This window comes from Mixophyes fleayi, chromosome 9 (genome assembly GCF_038048845.1).
Source record: "Mixophyes fleayi isolate aMixFle1 chromosome 9, aMixFle1.hap1, whole genome shotgun sequence".
Classification (NCBI taxonomy): domain Eukaryota; kingdom Metazoa; phylum Chordata; class Amphibia; order Anura; family Limnodynastidae; genus Mixophyes; species Mixophyes fleayi.
In genome coordinates, this window is record NC_134410.1 from 124,356,968 (window position 1) to 124,377,813 (window position 20,846).

Genomic DNA, 20,846 nt, shown 5'->3' on the forward strand with positions numbered 1-20,846 from the left:
CTGCTTCCAGCTGCGCTTCTCTGCTCACATGGGATGGCACCTGTCACATGGTGCGCGTCCCATGTGTTTGTGGAATAGGCCACTCAGAGGGGGAGATCCGCGGCACTTGTTTAAAAAAAAAAAAAAATTAAAAGGAAAAAAAAAAACAGACAGGCGGCCTCATTAGGTCATCGGCCTACCGGTAAAGTTCCCGGTAAGGTCTATGACCAATCCGCCCCTGCATGCAGGTGCTGCAACAGGATATTCAAGAATTAAGAGACTTTGCTGATCTGTTCGATTGCGAGACCATTGGAAAACTCATATCACATGCCTGCGGGTGAGACTGTTCCCCCTACAGTGTGTGCTCCCAGAAGGTGCCTTCATGAAAGATAAAGTGACAGCGGAAATAATTAGTATGACAGCATTAGGTGTCATTGCTCCAGTGGTAGAAGCCAGCTCGTGGCTTCTACCACTGGAGCAATTCTTTCCAAGGATTTTATGCCCGGCAGGCACACCAGAGATACCCCGGGCAGGAGGCCACTTTGCAATGTCTAAGGATGCATTGTATTGGCCCTCTATGGCTGCTGACATTGAGCGGGTAGTCTCTGCTTGTGCCCCCTGCAATGCCTAATAACCGCTCACTCTCCACATGACCTCCCTTTGTCTATCGTTGCTGCAGATCTTTTTGTGTGGAGGGGCAAAGAGCACCCTGTGTTAGTGGACTCATATTCCAGTTGGTTCGAGATAGACTATCTTCACTGAAGAGTGCCACAGTCATTAACGGAATGAAAAGACAGTTCTCTATCCATAGCATACCACGCAAGCTGTTCACTAACAACTTCATGCAATCCATGAGTGGGTAGTTCCAGTCCTTCACTAATGAATGGGACATCTCACATGTCACTAGCAGTCCGCGCTATCCACAATCTAACGGACTAGCAAAAAGGGCCGTACGTTCGGCAAAGCAACTGTTGGACAAATGCTACAGAAATTGTTCATGGCGCTCCTTAATTTGGAAATACCCCAAGGGATGAGTCCAGGTTACGGCTCAAAGCCAATCACAACAAAACCTCTCATGAGCTGAGACCGTTGTCCCCAGGGCAGACTGTCCGCATCCAGACCCCCAGTCGGGTTTGACAGAGTCGGGACTGTGCAAGGATCCAACAGCTACGTGGTGCAATCCGACGGTGGTTTGTATGAGCACAACAAGCGCCAACTCCACGGAATACCGCCTGAGGGTGTCAGAACACCTCTCAATGTGGACAATGGGTCCTCTGAAGAAACATCTATTGCAATGCAGGACAGTCCTATACCCCTGACCAACAGTGAGCACTGTTCAACACAGGACACATCTGAATCTTCAGGCCTAATACTAAATTCCAGGACGTTGTTATGTAACTTTCGGTATTACCAGTTTATGTGTATTTTCATTTGTACACTGTCGTACCAAATCCAACACCTGTCACACTGGATGTAGATGCATGCTATGTTTGGTTGGCGGAAGTGACATCACTGCCATTCACTTGATATAGAGGCGTTGCTGGCTGACAGGAAATACCTGGCAGCCGTCCTCAGTAAAGACCACACAGTAAATACACATTCTCACAGTTCTCCAGCCTCTTCTTCTTGATTTGCACTCAGGCATATTCAATTATGATCACGAGACGTGAGCTGGATCCACACGAGGGGTTAATAGCTGGACAATGTACAACAGCAGATAGTAACACTGGAGTATCAGAGGGACACTGAATCCACATGAAGGGTTAATGGCTGAAATTTGTACAGCAGCAGAAGGACCAGCACTAGTAGTGAGCTGGTGCTAGGAAAGTGTTGCACTGGCAATTAGTGGAGTGTAGGAGGTGACTTTTATAGTCTGCAGAGGGAGCTAATTGGTGGACGAAGTCAGGTGCTCAGAATAGGCAGGATGTAGCAAAATGTCTCACCCAAGATGGCAGCCTCCAGTGCAGCAGACAGAAGTCACGCTTTGTCCCAGGATTTAGAATGCTGCATTCTGACAGGAGGGAGAGGCACGGTGATATGACCCCAATTCATGACAATAGAGAGTCACCATTATAATTAATAACAGTTCTGAAAATAAATAACTGACCCCAAATCTCCTTGGTTCATCAAATGAGACTGTCACAAGTCCAGAAAATAATGTATATATACTGTATATTGTGTCTTAACCGTGATCGTCTTAGGTAGTCAGTGCAACTTTTGGTTCTATCACTGCCCCCATGTTTGTGATAACTGGCTAATACGGCAAGTAGTGTACACACAGCAGCACAGGATGAGGCATCCGATGTCTTCTCTGGTGGGATTATCCTGGACGGACATGAGGTTTCATAGGAAATACAGAGAAAATGCAGTTTTTAGAGTCTATTGTCTCCTACACCACCATTTTGTTGGCTGAAATAATATTTATGAAAATTGGGCATATCAGTTAACTAATTCCTAGTGACACCAGAGAGACACGAGGCACTCAGTGCCTCATGCCTCAATGGTAACACTAATTTTTGAGACTTCAACATATACATCTGACATAAGTAAAAACCTGACTGAACCTTGAATCTTAATAATATTAAGCTACATATCTGTGACTCATCTTAGTGCAGGAAGATCTGCTACAAAGTCCAACGTGTCCTACAGTAATTACACACTGACTGATGTCACTGATTGCTGTGTGTGATTAAAGGGGATTTTAGCCTTCAGATGAATTCAGTTTATTGCCTTGTGAAAGCCGACCTGCGACTATTTATTATATATTACAGTCTCCAATGGCTGCTTTAATATTAGTAGCTGATAATGCTTCTGCCTTGTAATAGTAGCCACACACACACACTAATAGCCACACTCACACTAATAGCCACGCACACACTCACACTAATAGCCACACTCACACTAATAGCCACACTCACACTAATAGCCACGCACACACTCACACTAATAGCCACACTCACACTAATAGTCACACACATTAATAGCTACACACACTGACAATAAATAGTCTCACACACTCACCCTAATAGTCACACACACTCACAGTAGTAACCACACACACACATTAGTAGCCACACACACACATTAGTAGCCACACACACACATTAGTAACCACACACACACATTAGTAGCCACACACACACATTAGTAGCCACACACACACATTAGTAGTCACACACACACATTAGTAACATCACAAACATTAGTAGCCACACACACACATTAGTAGCCACACACACATTAGTAGCCACACACATACATTAGTAGCCACACACACATTAGTAGCCACACACATACATTAGTAACCACACACACATTAGTAACCACACACACATTAGTAGCCACACACACACATTAGTAACCACACACACATTAGTAACCACACACACACACACATTAGTAGCCACACACACACATTAGTAACCACACACATACATTAGTAACCACACACACACATTAGTAGCCACACACACACATTAGTAGCCACACACACACATTAGTAGCCACACACACACATTAGTAGCCACACACACACATTAGTAACCACACACACACATTAGTAGCCACACACACACATTAGTAACCACACACACACATTAGTAACCACACACACACATTAGTAGCCACACACACACATTAGTAACCACACACACACACACATTAGTAGCCACACACACACATTAGTAACCACACACACACATTAGTAACCACACACACACATTAGTAACCACACACACACATTAGTAGCCACACACACACATTAGTAGCCACACACACACATTAGTAACCACACACACACATTAGTAACCACACACATACATTAGTAACCACACACACACATTATTAGCCACACACACACATTAGTAACCACACACACACATTATTAGCCACACACACACATTAGTAACCACACACACACATTAGTAGCCACACACACACATTAGTAGCCACACACACACATTAGTAACCACACACACACATTAGTAGCCACACACATACATTAGTAACCACACACACACATTAGTAACCACACACACATTAGTAGCCACACACACACATTAGTAACCACACACATACATTAGTAACCACACACACACATTAGTAACCACACACACACATTAGTAACCACACACATACATTAGTAACCACACACACACATTATTAGCCACACACACACATTAGTAACCACACACACACATTAGTAACCACACACACACATTAGTAACCACACACACACATTAGTAACCACACACACACATTAGTAACCACACACACACATTAGTAACCACACACACACATTAGTAACCACACACACAAATATTAGTAGCCGCTCACAGTAGGAGTCACACAACAAAAAACAATTGTTATTCCACTAACTTATGTATGAAGTGTTCCCTACACCTATTACATTGTTCGTTATGGCTGGTCCAACCCTACCATCTGTGCCCTATCCTTGTGTGCTGTTAATTTGTATCATGACTCTACAACAGGAAGCTAGAGGGATAGAGCAATGTTTTTAGAAAATGTTGCAGGAGGTACATTAAAGTCACCTGAGGGTGCACAACGTTTTTAAGATTTTTTAAAATTTATTTCATGCTCTACCAGGGAATGTCGTGTTTAATGGCCACCAACAATGCACGGTGGCACAGGGGCTCTGGCTAGGCCGCCACATCTTGGTACAACTATCCCTCCCACCTGTCCCAATTCATAAATCTCCAAAAGGGCGGAGCTTACACCAAAGTGGGAGGACCTTCACAAAAAGCAGGTGGAGTTTTTTCCAGATCGGGGGCGTGGCTTATTTTATCCAGATTTCGCATGGATAAATGTTGGGAATTATGCACAACATCTCTATGTAGCCCAATTTATTTATACTGTAGGATACCATGGCTTATTCTATGGTATCCAGAGTCACTGTATACTGATGGCACACATGGGGGAGTCCTATACAGCTACACCTTATATTACTGGAGAGAGATAATATAACAAATGTTGCACTAGGTCCTAAAAGTTCTAATGATACCAAGGGGTAAATGTATCAAGTGGAGAGTTTGGGGGTTAATATAGAGTTATTATCAGTACGAATGGCAGCACCAGCTGGTATCCTATAACCTCTACCACCATGGTACATAAACCAGTAATAACACCACAGTCACAATAACGAGGTGTAGAACATTTATTGAGCGTATTTCTAGCTGCAGTTGTTTTGGAAGAGCGTTACACTGACCCCCAGCAGGGATCTGAGCTGGCTTTGCAGGCTGGCGATACTGAGACCGGCCTGTACTGTGTTGGCGTTATTGGGCGCCAGGGTGCCCTCCGCTCTCATTGGCTGGTTGTTGTTGTTCAGGCAGCAGAAGGCGCTCCAGATATGGCTGGGAATGTTGACTCTTTTCACCCCGCTTACCGAAATAAAGTTATTTCCCGGCACCACCCCGGTTATCACGTACATCCTGCCACAGGTGGCTGCGATGTCTCGCACTCTCTTCTCGTTGTTCCGCCAAGCTCCGCTGTTCAGGCTCCCGTACATGGGCGCCACGTTGGTCAGGGTGTAGGTGACTTTCTGCCCAGGTCCGTCTGGGTGGTCGGCGTTAGGGTTTAGGTGGCCCTTGTGGTAGCCACTACCCGTGTAGTCGGAGTTGACGGCTTGACTTAGTTTGATGAGGTCGACGGGCACGCCGGAGAGGCCGAGGTTGCGAATTGCTGTTTCAGTGGCAGGTTGGAGCGATATTTCCTTGGGAAGTCTGGTGTCCACCAGCTGGAAAATACAGAACGCACAATATTAAATTTCTGGGTTCAGCTGTCCTTTACAGTGTACCTATCACCTACCAATAGAGACATTTGTTGCTGACGTGTCTCATACCTCAGTAATGTATTATCCTCAATTGTCCCATTTTTAGTGGAACAGTCCCAATTTTTGGACCTTATAAGGGGCATGGCCCATTGAGATGGCGGATGGCTTAAAAAAATAAAATGGGTCTCTCGTTGGGTAGATTGGATGCATCATTAGGCTGACCATGGGTGTGGCTTGGGATAGTAGGGGGCGGGTCTTATATTGCCCAATTTTGTAGTTGAGAGATGCACTTTATCTACATTTTCTACTTTCCTTTAACTGATGACTAACTTTTCTAATAGCTTCTTAGAATATTTTTATACATAGATTGCACATCTGCTATCCTGACTGCTTTCAAAGTGTGATCCTAGCCTGGTTCTGCTTTCTCAACTTATTTTCTGATAGCAACAACCTGGGCTGGATGACCCAATTTTTACTTAAAGCAGACCAGTCTATCGATGATGGAAAAGAAGTAGGAGAAGCAGAAATGGCCTATTATAATACAGCGACACAGGCTTGCAGGTATGTATAATGCTTTAACTTAGTGCCACGTTTAGTAACTGCAAAGGCTGTCTGTTCAGGTGTCATTTTTTTGTTGCTCTCTGTTTACAAAGGTGTCAGACACAGATGTTTAGCTGGTTTGCAAGAGGGTGAGTCAACTTGTCGTTTAAACGGATAACAGTGAAAGTGACAGTAGTTTATGTTTTCTAGAGCAGATTAGACTATTATATGTTGATTTGCATATGTCAATAAAAGTGGTGCCATTTTTGTTGCCAAATCGGGAAAACTAACGGCTGGGGACTTTGCTTGTACTGCTACATACTTGCCTGACTTGAATTTGCCCAGTCTACTCTTCTTTTCCTATTTCATTTAGCCTGGTACCTATGTCTGGCTCTAGTCGAGTTCCTGGGGCTTTGTGACTTAAGCTCTGGTGGCATTCACGTGCCAGAGACAGATTGCACTGTACTGAACACCTATCAGGTCATTCCGCAACAGTTCACACACATATACTTGATAGCTTTACTTTTACACTGAAATTTAAAGTTGATCTAGGACATGCCCTACCCCAACTATAAATCTGTCCCCACATTTTAAATTTACCTCCCCCTCCAATGCAACATGGTTTTGCTCAGGTGCAAATGCTTTACTTTCCTTAAGGAATCAGAGCCTATATATCCAGAATAAGATGACAGCATTAGGTCAAAATTCCCCCCTGTCTCAAAATGACAACGAATCCTGGATCAATCAATATTCCAGTATATAAAACTGTGTAAGCTGTAGATAACGACACAGATATCCAAGTCGGAGGAGAACTTAGATTGAAAACTATTGCGCGATGGAAGGTCTGCTCGGGCGTTGGGTTGTGTCCTCATACATGTTACATATGACAAATGTAGACTCACCTGGGGTTCCAGACGGAAAGTCTGATCTGCTCCGGTCACGTCTCCGGGTCGGGTGTCCAGGATGTAGGCGGAATACAGTGGACTCTTGTTTCCCTTGTGATACAGAGAAGCAAAGAAAGGATTGTTGTAGGTCTCGTACATCTGGCAGACGGGGGCGATGGAGCTGGACAGACTCTCGAACCCAACGGGAGGCGTGCTGGCATAGAACTGGCCGCGGCAATCGCTGAAGTTCGGGCTCACTCTGGCCAAGGTTGCATGAACCAGAGCCAAAGCTAGAAGAAGTCGGGAGGTCATGGTGGTCGGACCCAGACACTTTGTGATGTCCACAAACCTGCTGTGGAGCCACTCAGCTAAATAACCTTGTTATGATCCACGCAGCTCAATGTTTACATGTTATATACCGTACATGTGCTCTTTTTCCATATGATTAGAATCAGCTAAAATAAAATTGGACTCACGAAGGTCGAGAATCTATTGGCATCTGGTGAGTTCTCATCGTGCTGCAGAAATACGCAAGGGATCAACAGCCAACTGAGCGATACAGCACAAATGTGTGCATGTAGTTTAATGTTGTTATGTTGGTCTTGCCCCCAACGTGGGTAAAGTAGCCTGTTACTGTACAGCCATGGTGGTATATAAATATTCAAAGTTAAGTCACACCACTGCCTAGGTTAACTTTTGGCCTCATCATAAAATTTAACCTTTGTTAACGTCATTAAATTAAATTCTCCTAGTGAAAATATTATTTGACCCAGGAAAGTAAAGGAATAAAGGCATATTCTTATTTTAATCGTATTCATGTATTTGTTAAGTGTCATTGCTTATGCATATTTTGTAGAAGTATAATCAGCGTCATATCGAAAGTAATGTTTATAAAGTATAACTTTTTGCATGTCCTGATTTTCATGGGGCAGTGCTGATTTCTGGGATCCGACAGGGGAGGGCCTCTGTAAATATTGGGGTATGGTTTGTCCACATTCAGCGTGGTGGCACAGTGGTTAGTATTGCTGACTCGCAGCACTGGGGTCATGAGTTCGATTCCCGACCAGGCCCCTGCTGTGGTGGAGTGTGTATGTTGTCCCTTTGTTTGTTTGGGTTCAATCCAAAAACATTTTTTTATGGATAATTGGGTGCTGAATTATATGGCCATATGCATGTGTGTGCTAGGGACCCAGAGATTAACGTGATTGACAAATATAGTCTGTACAGTGCTGCGTAATATGATATCGCTATATCAACCATAATAATCCAACTAAATATTCATGCAAAGGGGAACTATACATGAATGTAAATTTTACTTCCGTTTAACAAAAGATCTAAAATCATTGCATACATCTGCAAAGCAATAAACATTTGAACAGGCCATCTCTAGGACACAGACTAACCCAGCTTTATACTCAAAGAGTCTGGTATGCCCCAAGTCATCTCTTCAAGAAATACTGCCCAGAAGTCTCTAATTTAAAAGAAAAACACCTGCATTATCACTTATAACCACTAGGTGGAGACAAAGATCACTTATATTTAAAATAAACGTGATTATTGGAAATAAACATTTGCTTTATAATCTGATTTGCAAATGATTGGATTCACTGCTTTACTTTGTTGAAACAATGCTGCTGCGATCAGTTGCTGCAAAAACAGTTAACCCTTAGTGCCGCAGGGAAGCTGCTTTTAAATATTGCTTTTCAACGATGCGTCAGCGGAAAAATTATTAACAGTATTCGAAAATCATCTTACTGTCAAGTGGAGAATATCGATTTAACCTGTTAATAACTGTCCACCGACTTGTTAAGGTGGGTGGTACTGAGCATTGCACCTAGAATTGACAATGAAATCCCGGAACTTCAGAGAAACAGTCAAGAGTTGTTAGGAAGGATTCCTGGCTACTAAATCTTTATCAGCATTCAAAGGGTTTTGAGTATTTATATCGATTCTTTTGTTATCTATTTTTATTTAGTGGGTGATTATTGTAATTCAATTCTGTTCTGCGGCCAATAAATCTCCATTTGTTCCATATTTTTACACTAGTAAAAAGTGGTAGCTGTATGTTTCACGGTTCCTCTTTTTTTAAGCACCACCAAACCCCAAAGTTAAAATTTCCAGATATGAGCCATTGTTCAGTGTTAACCAGAATTTCCATTACAACTACAGTTATAGCTCCTCCCTTATCATTAGAACAGTGTTCTGATAGAATCTGACCTAGGCCGATGTGTTGAAGCAGAGACTGCAGTCTGTTAAGCTGCTGTGACTTCACTGGCCCTGCCCATGTGTGTGAATCCACCAATCCACAAAGTGCATTTCTGCAGAGCAAGTTTGCAAATCTGTCAATCACCCTGTAACTGCTCAGCTATAGAAATACCTTCCTCCTACATAGCAACCCATTGAAGAAGACTGAAAGAAAGCAAGGTGGATATATAATCAGCTCAGTTATATGATGTACATTTTTCATTCCAGTAAAATATCCTTTGATATATTTTAATTTCAAATAGGGGCTTTACTTGCTACTTATGTTAATGAATAGTCTGTTCTATTTAAAACAAATGACCAACAGCATGTGAACTGAGTGGCTGTGAGGGTGAGTGCACCAACTGGGTTATATAGGTTTAACATCATAAGCCTTTATTAAAAAAAGAAACATTTATTATACAGTATCATAAAAATAAGGCACGCATGCCAGACCTTTTATACACATATCTCCTCTAGATTGTAAGCTCCAGAGACCAGGGCACTCTTAACCTCATTGTTCCCATGATCGTACATTGACTATATATGTGGTGTATAAAGAATAGCAATAATATACTTCTTATTCCTATTACATTATTCCCATTGCTAGCACAGCACAATTATACTATTTCCATAGAATTTTGTTGTTCCAATCTACTTATTCATATACTTACTTGAATTTAGTTTATTTCTTCTAAACATTGATTCAGTAGAGGAACATTATTATTAGTTTCAGAGGTGCAATATTGGTGCCCATCGCCGTACCCACACTTTATAATGTACTCTATTAGTAGTCATCTTTTCCATTTTAGAACTCTGCTATAGTCACAAGCTAATCAGCACAGGAAGGAACCTGGAAATGCGGTTGGTAAGTCTGTATCACATCTTGTCACATCACATAGTGATCGGACATAGTAAGACAAAGGTTAACTGTACACCAACATACCAATAACAAAACAGCTTCTATGTGTCTCTGTGACAGTCAGAGAAATCTTTGGTGACGTGAGTCCTTGAGGAATCATGCCGTACTTCACATAAAACAGATGAGAAATTGTTTCTGGGGTGTGACGAAAGATCCAAGATGTTGATCATAGAATAAGTATTGTCTTCTTCTGATTGAAAAGGACCTGCGATAAAGTCCCCTGGGGCCGTTTGGCCATCCAGCTTCCATGTAACCTCTATAACCGAAGGATAGAAATCAGTCACCAAACATGCGACATGGGGAAGATTTGAAGCTTCCGAAGATTCCTGGCTGCTCATCAGGAATACAGAAGGAGCTTGGACATTCTTACCTACAAAATATGCAATAGGACAATTAGTTATTGCATAAATATCCATGCACATACCATTACGTCATGTATAAAATATTTTGACACATTATTATTATTTTCTTGTACAATTTTGTGTTTTAATTTATGCTGCTTTTTATTTAGTGAACATTATTTCGACATTCACCCTTGTAATATAACACTCACTGCTAGCTACCGAAATACATATATATCATGCTAGATCATTATTATATATGTATGTATTTTTATGTGGGGAGCTTAGGTCCGCTTGAAAATGTACCATTTAACTTTGTCATTGTCAATTGTATAGCAATAAATAAAACAACAGTTAATTTACTTAAACTCTTTTAAAATTATTTTAATATTTATTTTTATTTTAGTCTTGGGGAATGCAAATTGTATCCTTCTCCTTTTGAGGATGCTTATGTGCAAAGTATATGTTGCAAAAAAATAAATATATATAATGTTTATCATCACCATTTATTTGTGTACCGCCACCAATTCCGCAGCACGGTACAGAGAATATTTTCCCTGCCCCCATTGGAGCTTACAGTCTAAATTCCCTAACACAGACAGACAGAGACTAAGGATAGTTTTGTCAGCAGACAGTTAAGCTACCAGTATGTTTTTGGAGTGTGGGAAGAAACCGGAGCACCCGGAGGAAACCCCGCAAACACGGGGAGAACATACAAACTCCACACAGATAAGGACATGGTCGGGAATCGAACTCATGACCCCAGTGCTGTGAGGCAGAAGTGCTAACCACTGAGCCACCGTGCTAATAAAAATAAGCAGTGCCGAAATACAGCAAAAGGGAGTGCAGAGAGAAACGAAGGAGGCACCATTGGCACAAATAAGCTCTAATGACGTTATAATATTATATAACGATATTACAAATAATCACCATAGTCATTACTCAAACTGATTGCCGTTTGGCATTGAATGGTTGACCACAGGATCTAACATGCTCATGTATCTGTTAGAACACGGGACGTCGTCACATGCAGCAATATTGTCATCATCAACAATTTATCACAATTGCACTTTGAATAGTTTTTTTAATTTAAATCAGATGATGTTGAATTTCTAAGCCCAGGATTTGAATATTTAGTTGGCTCCCTCTTGTGGTAACTTAGTATAACTGCAGTGTGTTCAATTCTCATCACTATGAATATTGTACTTGTATATAGCGTACAGTATACAACATTGTAACTAGAGATGTTCAATGACCCCCGTTTTCTGGTTTTAGTTTTGGTTTTGGATCTGGATTAACTTTGTGTTTTGGTTTTGATTTTGGTTTTGGAAAAACTGCCCTTGCCTGTTTTGGTTTTGGTTTTAGATCCCGATTTTTTTCTAAAATCCCTTTTTTTTTCTAAAATCACATATTTTTGCTTTTTTCCCCCCTACATTATTATTAACCTCAATAACACTGATTTCAATCATGAAATAGGCACTATTTTGATGATATTATGGGCAGCACGGTGGCTCAGTGGTTAACACTTTTGCCTCACAGCACTGGGGTCATGAGTTCGATTCCCGACCATGGTCTTATCTGTGGGGAGTTTGTATGTTCTCCCTGTGTTTTCGTGGGTTTCCTCCGGGTGCTCTTGTTTCCTCCCACACTCCAATAACATAGTAGTAGGTAAATTGGGTGCTATTAAATTGTTCCTAGTCTTCCTTGGTGTGTATGTTAGGGAATTTAGATTGTAAGCTCCATTGGGGCAGGGACTGATGTGAGTGAGTTCTCTGTACAGCGCTGCGGAATTAGTGGCGCTATATAAATAATGATGATATTATCCCTTTAATATGCTATTATTTAACATACAGATTGTAAACAACCTCATCTACCCAATTTATTATGACTTACCTCCATAAACACTCAGGTAGATTCCGTCCCCCCACACTGGATGAATAGACTGATTTGCCTGCAGACACCAGTAGAGGGCGCTGTCTTCGGTGGAGACGTTTTTAATCTCCAGAAATTGAGCGTTTCTGCTGTTGCTGATTGAATGGAAACGCTGCAGGGAAGGGTTTGCCCAGTGGACGCTGGACCCATTCTCATGGTATTGGATATAAGTGGGCACGGAGCCTGGCAGCTGCTTAAACCACTGAACAGCAGGATCCTGGATCTCTTCCCCCTCCACAAAACAGCCCAGCATTGTGCTGCTCCCTTCGGAGACCGACATTTGTTTGTACTGGTGATCTCTGAACTGTGCGGAGCCTTCAATACAATAGTTATTACAGTGTTAGATGTATACTATAATCAGATAAACAATACAAATTATACAACATTCAATGACCTCCACTCCAAGGGGTAAATGTTTCAAGCTGCGAGTTTGAAAAAGTAGAGATGTTGCCTATAGCAACCAGATTCTAACTGTCATTTTGTAGAATGCCGTAAATAACTGACAACTAGAATCTGATTGGTTGCTATAGGCAACATCTTTTTTCAAACTCGCAGCTTGATACATTTATCCCCAAATATTTTATAAACTATTAATAAATCAAATATATAAATAAATGTTTCTATTTTTCTGACTAGGTACGTAACTACGCATCACTGTGCGCTATTGCAGGTTATGCCCATGGTTCTGAGACTGAGATTGGACTGTACCATGCATAAGAAGGGGGAGGGTTAGGGATAAACCAATGTTTGCATTGCAGTGTGTTATATAAGTCAACAGACTCTGGCAGTCTCTATAACGCAGCCGTTACCCCTGCAACAAATTGCTGAGTTCATCGTTTACAAAAGAAAGTTTGCATGCTCATATAGGAGTAAAAGATAATAAGCGAGAGCTTCAGGTGTTAATGGGTTAAACGATCTGAGCCAGGGGCAGGGCCCTCTTAAGAACATCTTGGGCCCCCAGGCACAGCATTGCACCGGGGCCCCTATATATACAAAAAAATAAAAAATGATTATATATATGGGCCCTGCAGTCCAGGGGGGCCCGTCGGAGGCAGCAAAAAAAAAACAAACTGGAAAAAAAAAGACAATACTTACCTTTGCTGCCTCCGACGGGCCCCCCTGGGCTGCAGGGCCCCCGGGCACCTGCCTATTGTGCCCAATGGGAAAGACGGCCCTGGCCAGGGGTCCTACACATTCCAGGTTAACGGGAAGATTCATTAAAATAAGAGTACTCCCATGTCTTACAGAGGCTTTCTTCAAAAATTAACGCTTGCTTCTATTTTCTCTTTAAAGGTTACTATATGTAGGACTTTTATAGATAAAATGAGATAGACGACTTAAGTAAAATAAATAATACTATCATTTTGTTTGGGGGAAAAAGGAAATCTGTTGGGTAGAACTTTCATTAATCTCCGTCAAGTTATATAGGTCTCTCTTACAGACTCACAGCGTATAGAGGTTCCATACAATTGATGCCAGTGTTAAAATAATATAATAAAACCAGAATCATGAATATATATATATATATAGAAGACCAAAGTGAATCACAGCTATGGAATTTTTGTACATGACAATATAAACATAGCTTGTATATAATGTACATTGCAAATATTAAACATATATAGAGTTTTTTCCTGTTACCCCTGAATTCTTGCAATACATTATTTTCACCATTTATTTAAATAGCACCAGTTCCAGGGCCAAACGCAAGATTTCTAGAGAGGGGTTTCCACATCATGCCGCGTATGGGCATGTTTAGAATTTTAGACAGTGCTGGGCTGCTCTCCAACTCTTCCTATCCCCATCATATACATGGGGCAAGCCATCTCAAACATCCAGGCTGGGACGGGGGGTTTCAATGCACTAGAAAACCCCCTGAGTGTGCCCCTTGAGTTCTGTAGCGCTGTACAAAGAATATTTGTCATTTACATCAGTCCCTGCCCCATTACAGTATAAATTCCCTAGCAGATACACACAGACCAGTGTTAATTTTATCAGCGGTCAATTAACCTACCAGTATGTTTTTGGAGTGTGGGAGGAAACCAGAGCACCCAGAGGAAACCAACACAAACACGGGGAGAACATACAAACTCCTCACAGATAAGGCCATGGTTGGGAATCGAACTCGTGACCCCAGTGCTGTGAGGCAGAAGTTTTAACCACTGAGCCACCACCTGATATTTTCATGTGTCCATTAACACTGGTTGGGAATTGGCGCTCTAAAGAAAGCAGGCAGCATACTCTATGCAGAGCATCACAACATATACAACAATGTGGGTTGATAGGAAATGAGAATTCTGCACACAAGAGCTGGCAATCTACAGGGTTCTTGCTTAGTGCAATGATTGTAGTTATGTAAATCAGAGTACTTACCGGAGAACAGAAGGCAGACCAGGAGACAGGTGAGTACTGAGAACTGCATGTCTGTAAGAGGCTGACGGTCTGTGGGGTATTGTGGCTTAATACAGTTATGGTGCTTCTATAATATATGGGATCTTCTGTCCAGAAACCTGTAATCTAGAATGATAACTAAATTAGCTTAATCAAGAATCTAGAAACACACAGTATATCATTGCTACTGCTTGGTGATAATGTCATATAGGCACAAACAATACCAAGGGGTATATTTACTAAACTGCGGGTTTGAAAAAGTGGAGATGTTGCCTATAGCAACCAATCAGATTCTAGCTGTCATTTTGTAGAATGTACTAAATAAATGACAGTCAGAATCTGATTGATTGCTATAGGCAACATCTACACTTTTTCGAACCCGCAACTTGATAAGTTTACCTCTAAGTGTTTTCTATTACGGCTACTGTGAGGAGCGCTGCTAAACAGTTTAACAAGGAAGGGTATACCAGGGGTGATGTGGGGGAAAACCAGGTGAGTTTTAAATGTACTTTAGTATATATTATCGATGTTTCTCCAAATTCTGGAAGAAAAACTCTAACCCAGATAACACTAGCCCTGAGCATCGAGGTTCATCGGTTCCACACCTCTATGCACTGAATACAGTTCATAAATATTCTAAACATAGTATAAATAGCGTAGGGAAGGAAAGACTGATACCGTCAGCACAACAATCATGTGATTACACAGCATATAGATGCAGAAGGATCATTTAGCCTTGGGAGAAGGGTCCCGCTATGATCTTACGACTTCATAAAAGTCTATTTGCAGATCCTGCGCCTATTTAAGGAACGGTGCATGCGTGTTTGTGTCAATATGCACAGCTATGACTACTAACTATATATATTCTAGACACAAGGCTTAATGTAAGCTAAATGCATCCCCCATTGAACTTACAAAATGTTTCTATAAAGTCAAATATACAACTGTATGTAAAACCCACACTTGCTCCTGCAAAGAGATTGTTAGACGATTAGGAAAGTTCCACCAACTCAGAGGCATAAATAAGCTGAATTTGTAGAACAGCCCAGCAGGGGGCGCAGTCTTATCACAGGACCCTAGTTCCTCCTTAGGCTCCCCTGGTTAGGAGCAGTTGATTGTGACAGGTCGTTTAACCACACAAAACATGCAGAAAATAAAAACATATTTTGGAAGAAAAACACAAACACATTTCCCCTGCAGGAAATAACACACAGACTGATTAGCGGAGTCATGTGATCTCAAAATAAATATTTGTATGAAAATAATGTTTCTCCCAATCATCACATCAACCATTCTTAATAACATCCAGCAAACCCCAAACACATCACACATAACTCATTCATACATTTGTGGCTTCTAACCCCCCTCTGTTTATTGTACTTTGCTCACGTCATGTCCAGGGGTCAGGTCATGTTGGAGGTGTAGTGTCCTATGTCTGTATACAGTGTAATAGAATTGTATTATGATCATGTCCAGGGGTCAGGTCATGTTGGGGGTGTAGTGTCCTTTGTCTGTATACAGTGTAATAGAATTGTATTATGATCATGTCCAGTGGTCAGGTCATGTTGGAGGTGTAGTGTCCTATGTCTGTATACAGTGTAATAGAATTGTATTATGATCATGTCCAGTGGTCAGGTCATGTTGGGGGTGTAGTGTCCTATGTCTGTATAGAGTGTAATAGAATTGTATTATGATCATGTCCAGTGGTCAGGTCATGTTGGAGGTGTAGTGTCCTATGTCTGTATAGAGTGTAATAGAATTGTATTATGATCATGTCCAGTGGTCAGGTCATGTTGGGGGTGTAGTGTCCTATGTCTGTATAGAGTGTAATAGAATTGTATTATGATCATGTCCAGTGGTCAGGTCATGTTGGGGTGTAGTGTCCTATGTCTGTATAGAGTGTAATAGAATTGTATTATGATCATGTCCAGTGGTCAGGTCATGTTGGGGGTGTAGTGTCCTATGTCTGTATACAGTGTAATAGAATTGTATTATGATCATGTCCAGTGGTCAGGTCATGTTGGGGGTGTAGTGTCCTATGTCTGTATAGAGTGTAATAGAATTGTATTATGATCATGTCCAGGGGTCAGGTCATGTTGGGGGTGTAGTGTCCTATGTCTGTATACAGTGTAATAGAATTGTATTATGATCATGTCCAGTGGTCAGGTCATGTTGGGGGTGTAGTGTCCTATGTCTGTATAGAGTGTAATAGAATTGTATTATGATCATGTCCAGTGGTCAGGTCATGTTGGGGGTGTAGTGTCCTATGTCTGTATACAGTGTAATAGAATTGTATTATGATCATGTCCAGTGGTCAGGTCATGTTGGGGTGTAGTGTCCTATGTCTGTATAGAGTGTAATAGAATTGTATTATGATCATGTCCAGTTGTCAGGTCATGTTGGGGGTGTAGTGTCCTATGTCTGTATAGAGTGTAATAGAATTGTATTATGATCATGTCCAGTGGTCAGGTAATGTTGGGGGTGTAGTGTCCTATGTCTGTATACAGTGTAATAGAATTGTACTATGTTCATGTCCAGTGGTCAGGTCATGTTGGGGTGTAGTGTCCTATGTCTGTATACAGTGTAATAGAATTGTATTATGATCATGTCCAGGGGTCAGGTCATGTTGGGGGTGTAGTGTCCTATGTCTGTATAGAGTGTAATATAATTGTATTATGATCATGTCCAGTGGTCAGGTCATGTTGGGGGTGTAGTGTCCTATGTCTGTATAGAGTGTAATAGAATTGTATTATGATCATGTCCAGTGGTCAGGTCATGTTGGGGTGTAGTGTCCTATGTCTGTATAGAGTGTAATAGAATTGTATTATGATCATGTTCAGTGGTCAGGTCATGTTGGAGGTGTAGTGTCCTATGTCTGTATAGAGTGTAATAGAATTGTATTATGATCATGTCCAGTGGTTAGGTCATGTTGGAGGTGTAGTGTCCTATGTCTGTATACAGTGTAATAGAATTGTATTATGATCATGTTCAGTGGTCAGGTCATGTTGGAGGTGTAGTGTCCTATGTCTGTATACAGTGTAATAGAATTGTATTATGATCATGTCCAGGGGTCAGGTCATGTTGGGGGTGTAGTGTCCTATGTCTGTATAGAGTGTAATAGAATTGTATTATGATCTTGTCCAGTGGTCAGGTCATGTTGGGGGTGTAGTGTCCTATGTCTGTATAGGGTGTAATAGAATTGTATTATGATCATGTCCAGTGGTCAGGTCATGTTGGGGGTGTAGTGTCCTATGTCTGTATACAGTGTAATATAATTGTATTATGATCATGTCCAGGGGTCAGGTCATGTTGGGGGTGTAGTGTCCTATGTCTGTATACAGTGTAATATAATTGTATTATGATCATGTCCAGGGGTCAGGTCATGTTGGGGGTGTAGTGTCCTATGTCTGTACACAGTGTAATAGAATTGTATTATGATCATGTCCAGTGGTCAGGTCATGTTGGGGGTGTAGTGTCCTATGTCTGTATAGAGTGTAATAGAATTGTATTATGATCATGTCCAGTGGTCAGGTCATGTTGGGGGTATAGTGTCCTATGTCTGTACACAGTGTAATAGAATTGTATTATGATCATGTCCAGTGGTCAGGTCATGTTGGGGGTGTAGTGTCCTATGTCTGTATAGAGTGTAATAGAATTGTATTATGATCATGTCCAGGGGTCAGGTCATGTTGGGGGTGTAGTGTCCTATGTCTGTATAGAGTGTAATAGAATTGTATTATGATCATGTCCAGTGGTCAGGTCATGTTGGGGGTGTAGTGTCCTATGTCTGTATACAGTGTAATAGAATTGTATTATGACCATGTCCAGTGGTCAGGTCATGTTGGGGTGTAGTGTCCTATGTCTGTATACAGTGTAATAGAATTGTATTATGACCATGTCCAGTGGTCAGGTCATGTTGGGGGTGTAGTGTCCTATGTCTGTATACAGTGTAATAGAATTGTATTATGACCATGTCCAGTGGTCAGGTCATGTTGGGGGTGTAGTGTCCTATGTCTGTATAGAATGTAATATTATTGTATTATAATCATGTCCAGTGGTCAGGTCATGTTGGGGGTGTAGTGTCCTATGTCTGTATAGAGTGTAATAGAATTATATTATGATCATGTCCAGTGGTCAGGTCATGTTGGGGGTGTAGTGTCCTATGTCTGTATACAGTGTAATAGAATTATATTATGATCATGTCCAGTGGTCAGGTCATGTTGGGGGTGTAGTGTCCTATGTCTGTATAGAGTGTAATAGAATTGTATTATGATCATGTCCAGTGGTCAGGTCATGTTGGGGGTGTAGTGTCCTATGTCTGTATACAGTGTAATAGAATTGTATTATGATCATGTCCAGTGGTCAGGTCATGTTGGAGGTGTAGTGTCCTATGTCTGTATAGAGTGTACTAGAATTGTATTATGATCATGTCCAGTGATTTCAGGATTAACAATAAAAAAAAGATCCAACTCTATATACATTTGTTGTAACATAACAGAATGTTTTATTCACTGTTCTAATATAATTCACTGACTGTTCCAATGAAATCCCTTGGACCTCTCTCCTCTAAACGTTTTTCACTCAAAGTTAAATGTGTCCCGGCTGGCTATCGGTCAGAAATCCATGGCTATAAACCGTCACGCCTTCTTGGCTTAATCGTGCTACATTGAGACATTTCAGATGTGCGCTAACATGTGTGTTAAAAAAAATGCTTATTGTCAACGATCTGTATTAGCTGTAACTTGTAAACACCCCCACGAACTAACCAATGCGCATCTGACAATACAAAAGCAGTCATAAGTAGCAGTTTGGTACTTGGTGATCTGGAATAAACAAAATATAGGGTCTGATTCATTAAGGAAAGCAACACAAAAAAAAGGAGTACCTTTACACCTTGGCAAACCCATGTTGCATTGGAGGGGGAGGTAAATTTAAAATGTGGGGACAGATTTATAGTTGAGGTAGGGCATGTCCTAGATCAATTTTAAATATCAGTGCAAAAAAAAGCTTTCAAGTATTTGTGTGACAGCCAGGATTTAACTTATGTGCAAAATAATAAACTAATTTGCACCCCTTATATTGTAACATGGGTTGTCCAAGAGCAAATTTACTCGTTTTTTTTTTGCCTTACTCTCCTTAATGACTCAGGTCCATTGCTTTTAAATATGTATATTAATCGTCTTACACATTCAGTAAGTGCATTTATAGGACCCCCCAAAAACGTAAATTATATACCCATAGTAATGACATTCAAAAATATAGATAGTGACATGAATTAACCGCCCTTGAAGCGAATGCAAAAACATAAAGAAATAGTAACAGCGTTCTACCAGGGAATAGTAATATATAATGTAATAAGGGTAGCACAATATTTTGAGGACAAGGGAAACAAGCCAATCTAAAGAAGAATGCAAATTAGAATTAAATCTATATAATTTGCATTCTTACTTAGATTGTTTTTCTTCCCTTATCAATATATTGTGGTGTCTTTATTACATGATATATTACTGTTCCCTGGTAGAGCTCTGTTCCTATGTCTCTGTGTATTTATATACACACGTGTGTGCTGCACGTGTGGAATTACTCATAGGCCGACGGTCACTCACCTGACCCTCTCGTCTCTCTTCACCTTGGCCGATAATAGAAGCAGTGAAGGTTGTGTCCTTGATAGACAAATGCCAGGTTCCCATACCGGCTGGATGGGAGGAAGGGGGAGTTTCAGCTGCAGCTGCCTTTGTACGACAGTTACTTGTTTTCCTTCCTCAATATTATGTTGGGGATATTTATATCCAAACAGAGCAAACAACTGGCGAGAGCAAAACATGACA

The 20,846-nt window shown here is 41.1% G+C and overlaps 2 protein-coding genes across 2 annotated transcripts; both read right to left on the bottom strand.

Annotated features, from left to right (window-relative positions):
• Positions 1-5,167: 5,167 nt before the first annotated feature.
• LOC142101720 (endonuclease domain-containing 1 protein-like) lies at positions 5,168-7,503 on the bottom strand. Its single transcript, XM_075186103.1, has 2 exons — positions 7,210-7,503; positions 5,168-5,731 (listed from the first exon to the last, which is right to left on the bottom strand). Exons 1-2 carry the CDS (start codon positions 7,501-7,503, stop codon positions 5,168-5,170), a joined length of 858 nt encoding a protein of 285 aa, XP_075042204.1.
• Positions 7,504-9,854: 2,351 nt separating this feature from the next.
• Positions 9,855-20,714, bottom strand: LOC142101721 (immunoglobulin kappa light chain-like). Its single transcript, XM_075186104.1, has 4 exons — positions 20,625-20,714; positions 15,001-15,144; positions 12,589-12,942; positions 9,855-10,724 (listed from the first exon to the last, which is right to left on the bottom strand). The coding sequence occupies exons 2-4, from the start codon at positions 15,047-15,049 to the stop codon at positions 10,396-10,398; spliced, it is 732 nt and encodes a 243-aa protein (XP_075042205.1). The 5' UTR covers positions 15,050-15,144; positions 20,625-20,714; the 3' UTR covers positions 9,855-10,395.
• Positions 20,715-20,846: the final 132 nt, after the last annotated feature.

Bases quoted from the DNA above. Each gene is read 5' to 3' on its own strand.
- LOC142101720 (XM_075186103.1), bottom strand. From the start codon at position 7,503: ATGACCTCCCGACTTCTTCTAGCTTTGGCTCTGGTTCATGCAACCTTG. The intron at 5,732-7,209 runs GTGAGTCTACAT...TGTATTTTCCAG, and splicing joins CTTTCCGTCTGGAACCCCAG to CTGGTGGACACCAGACTTCC.
- LOC142101721 (XM_075186104.1), bottom strand. From the start codon at position 15,049: ATGCAGTTCTCAGTACTCACCTGTCTCCTGGTCTGCCTTCTGTTCTCC. The intron at 12,943-15,000 runs GTAAGTACTCTG...ATTGTATTGAAG, and splicing joins GGTCTGCCTTCTGTTCTCCG to GCTCCGCACAGTTCAGAGAT. The intron at 10,725-12,588 runs GTAAGTCATAAT...CATATTTTGTAG, and splicing joins CTACCTGAGTGTTTATGGAG to GTAAGAATGTCCAAGCTCCT.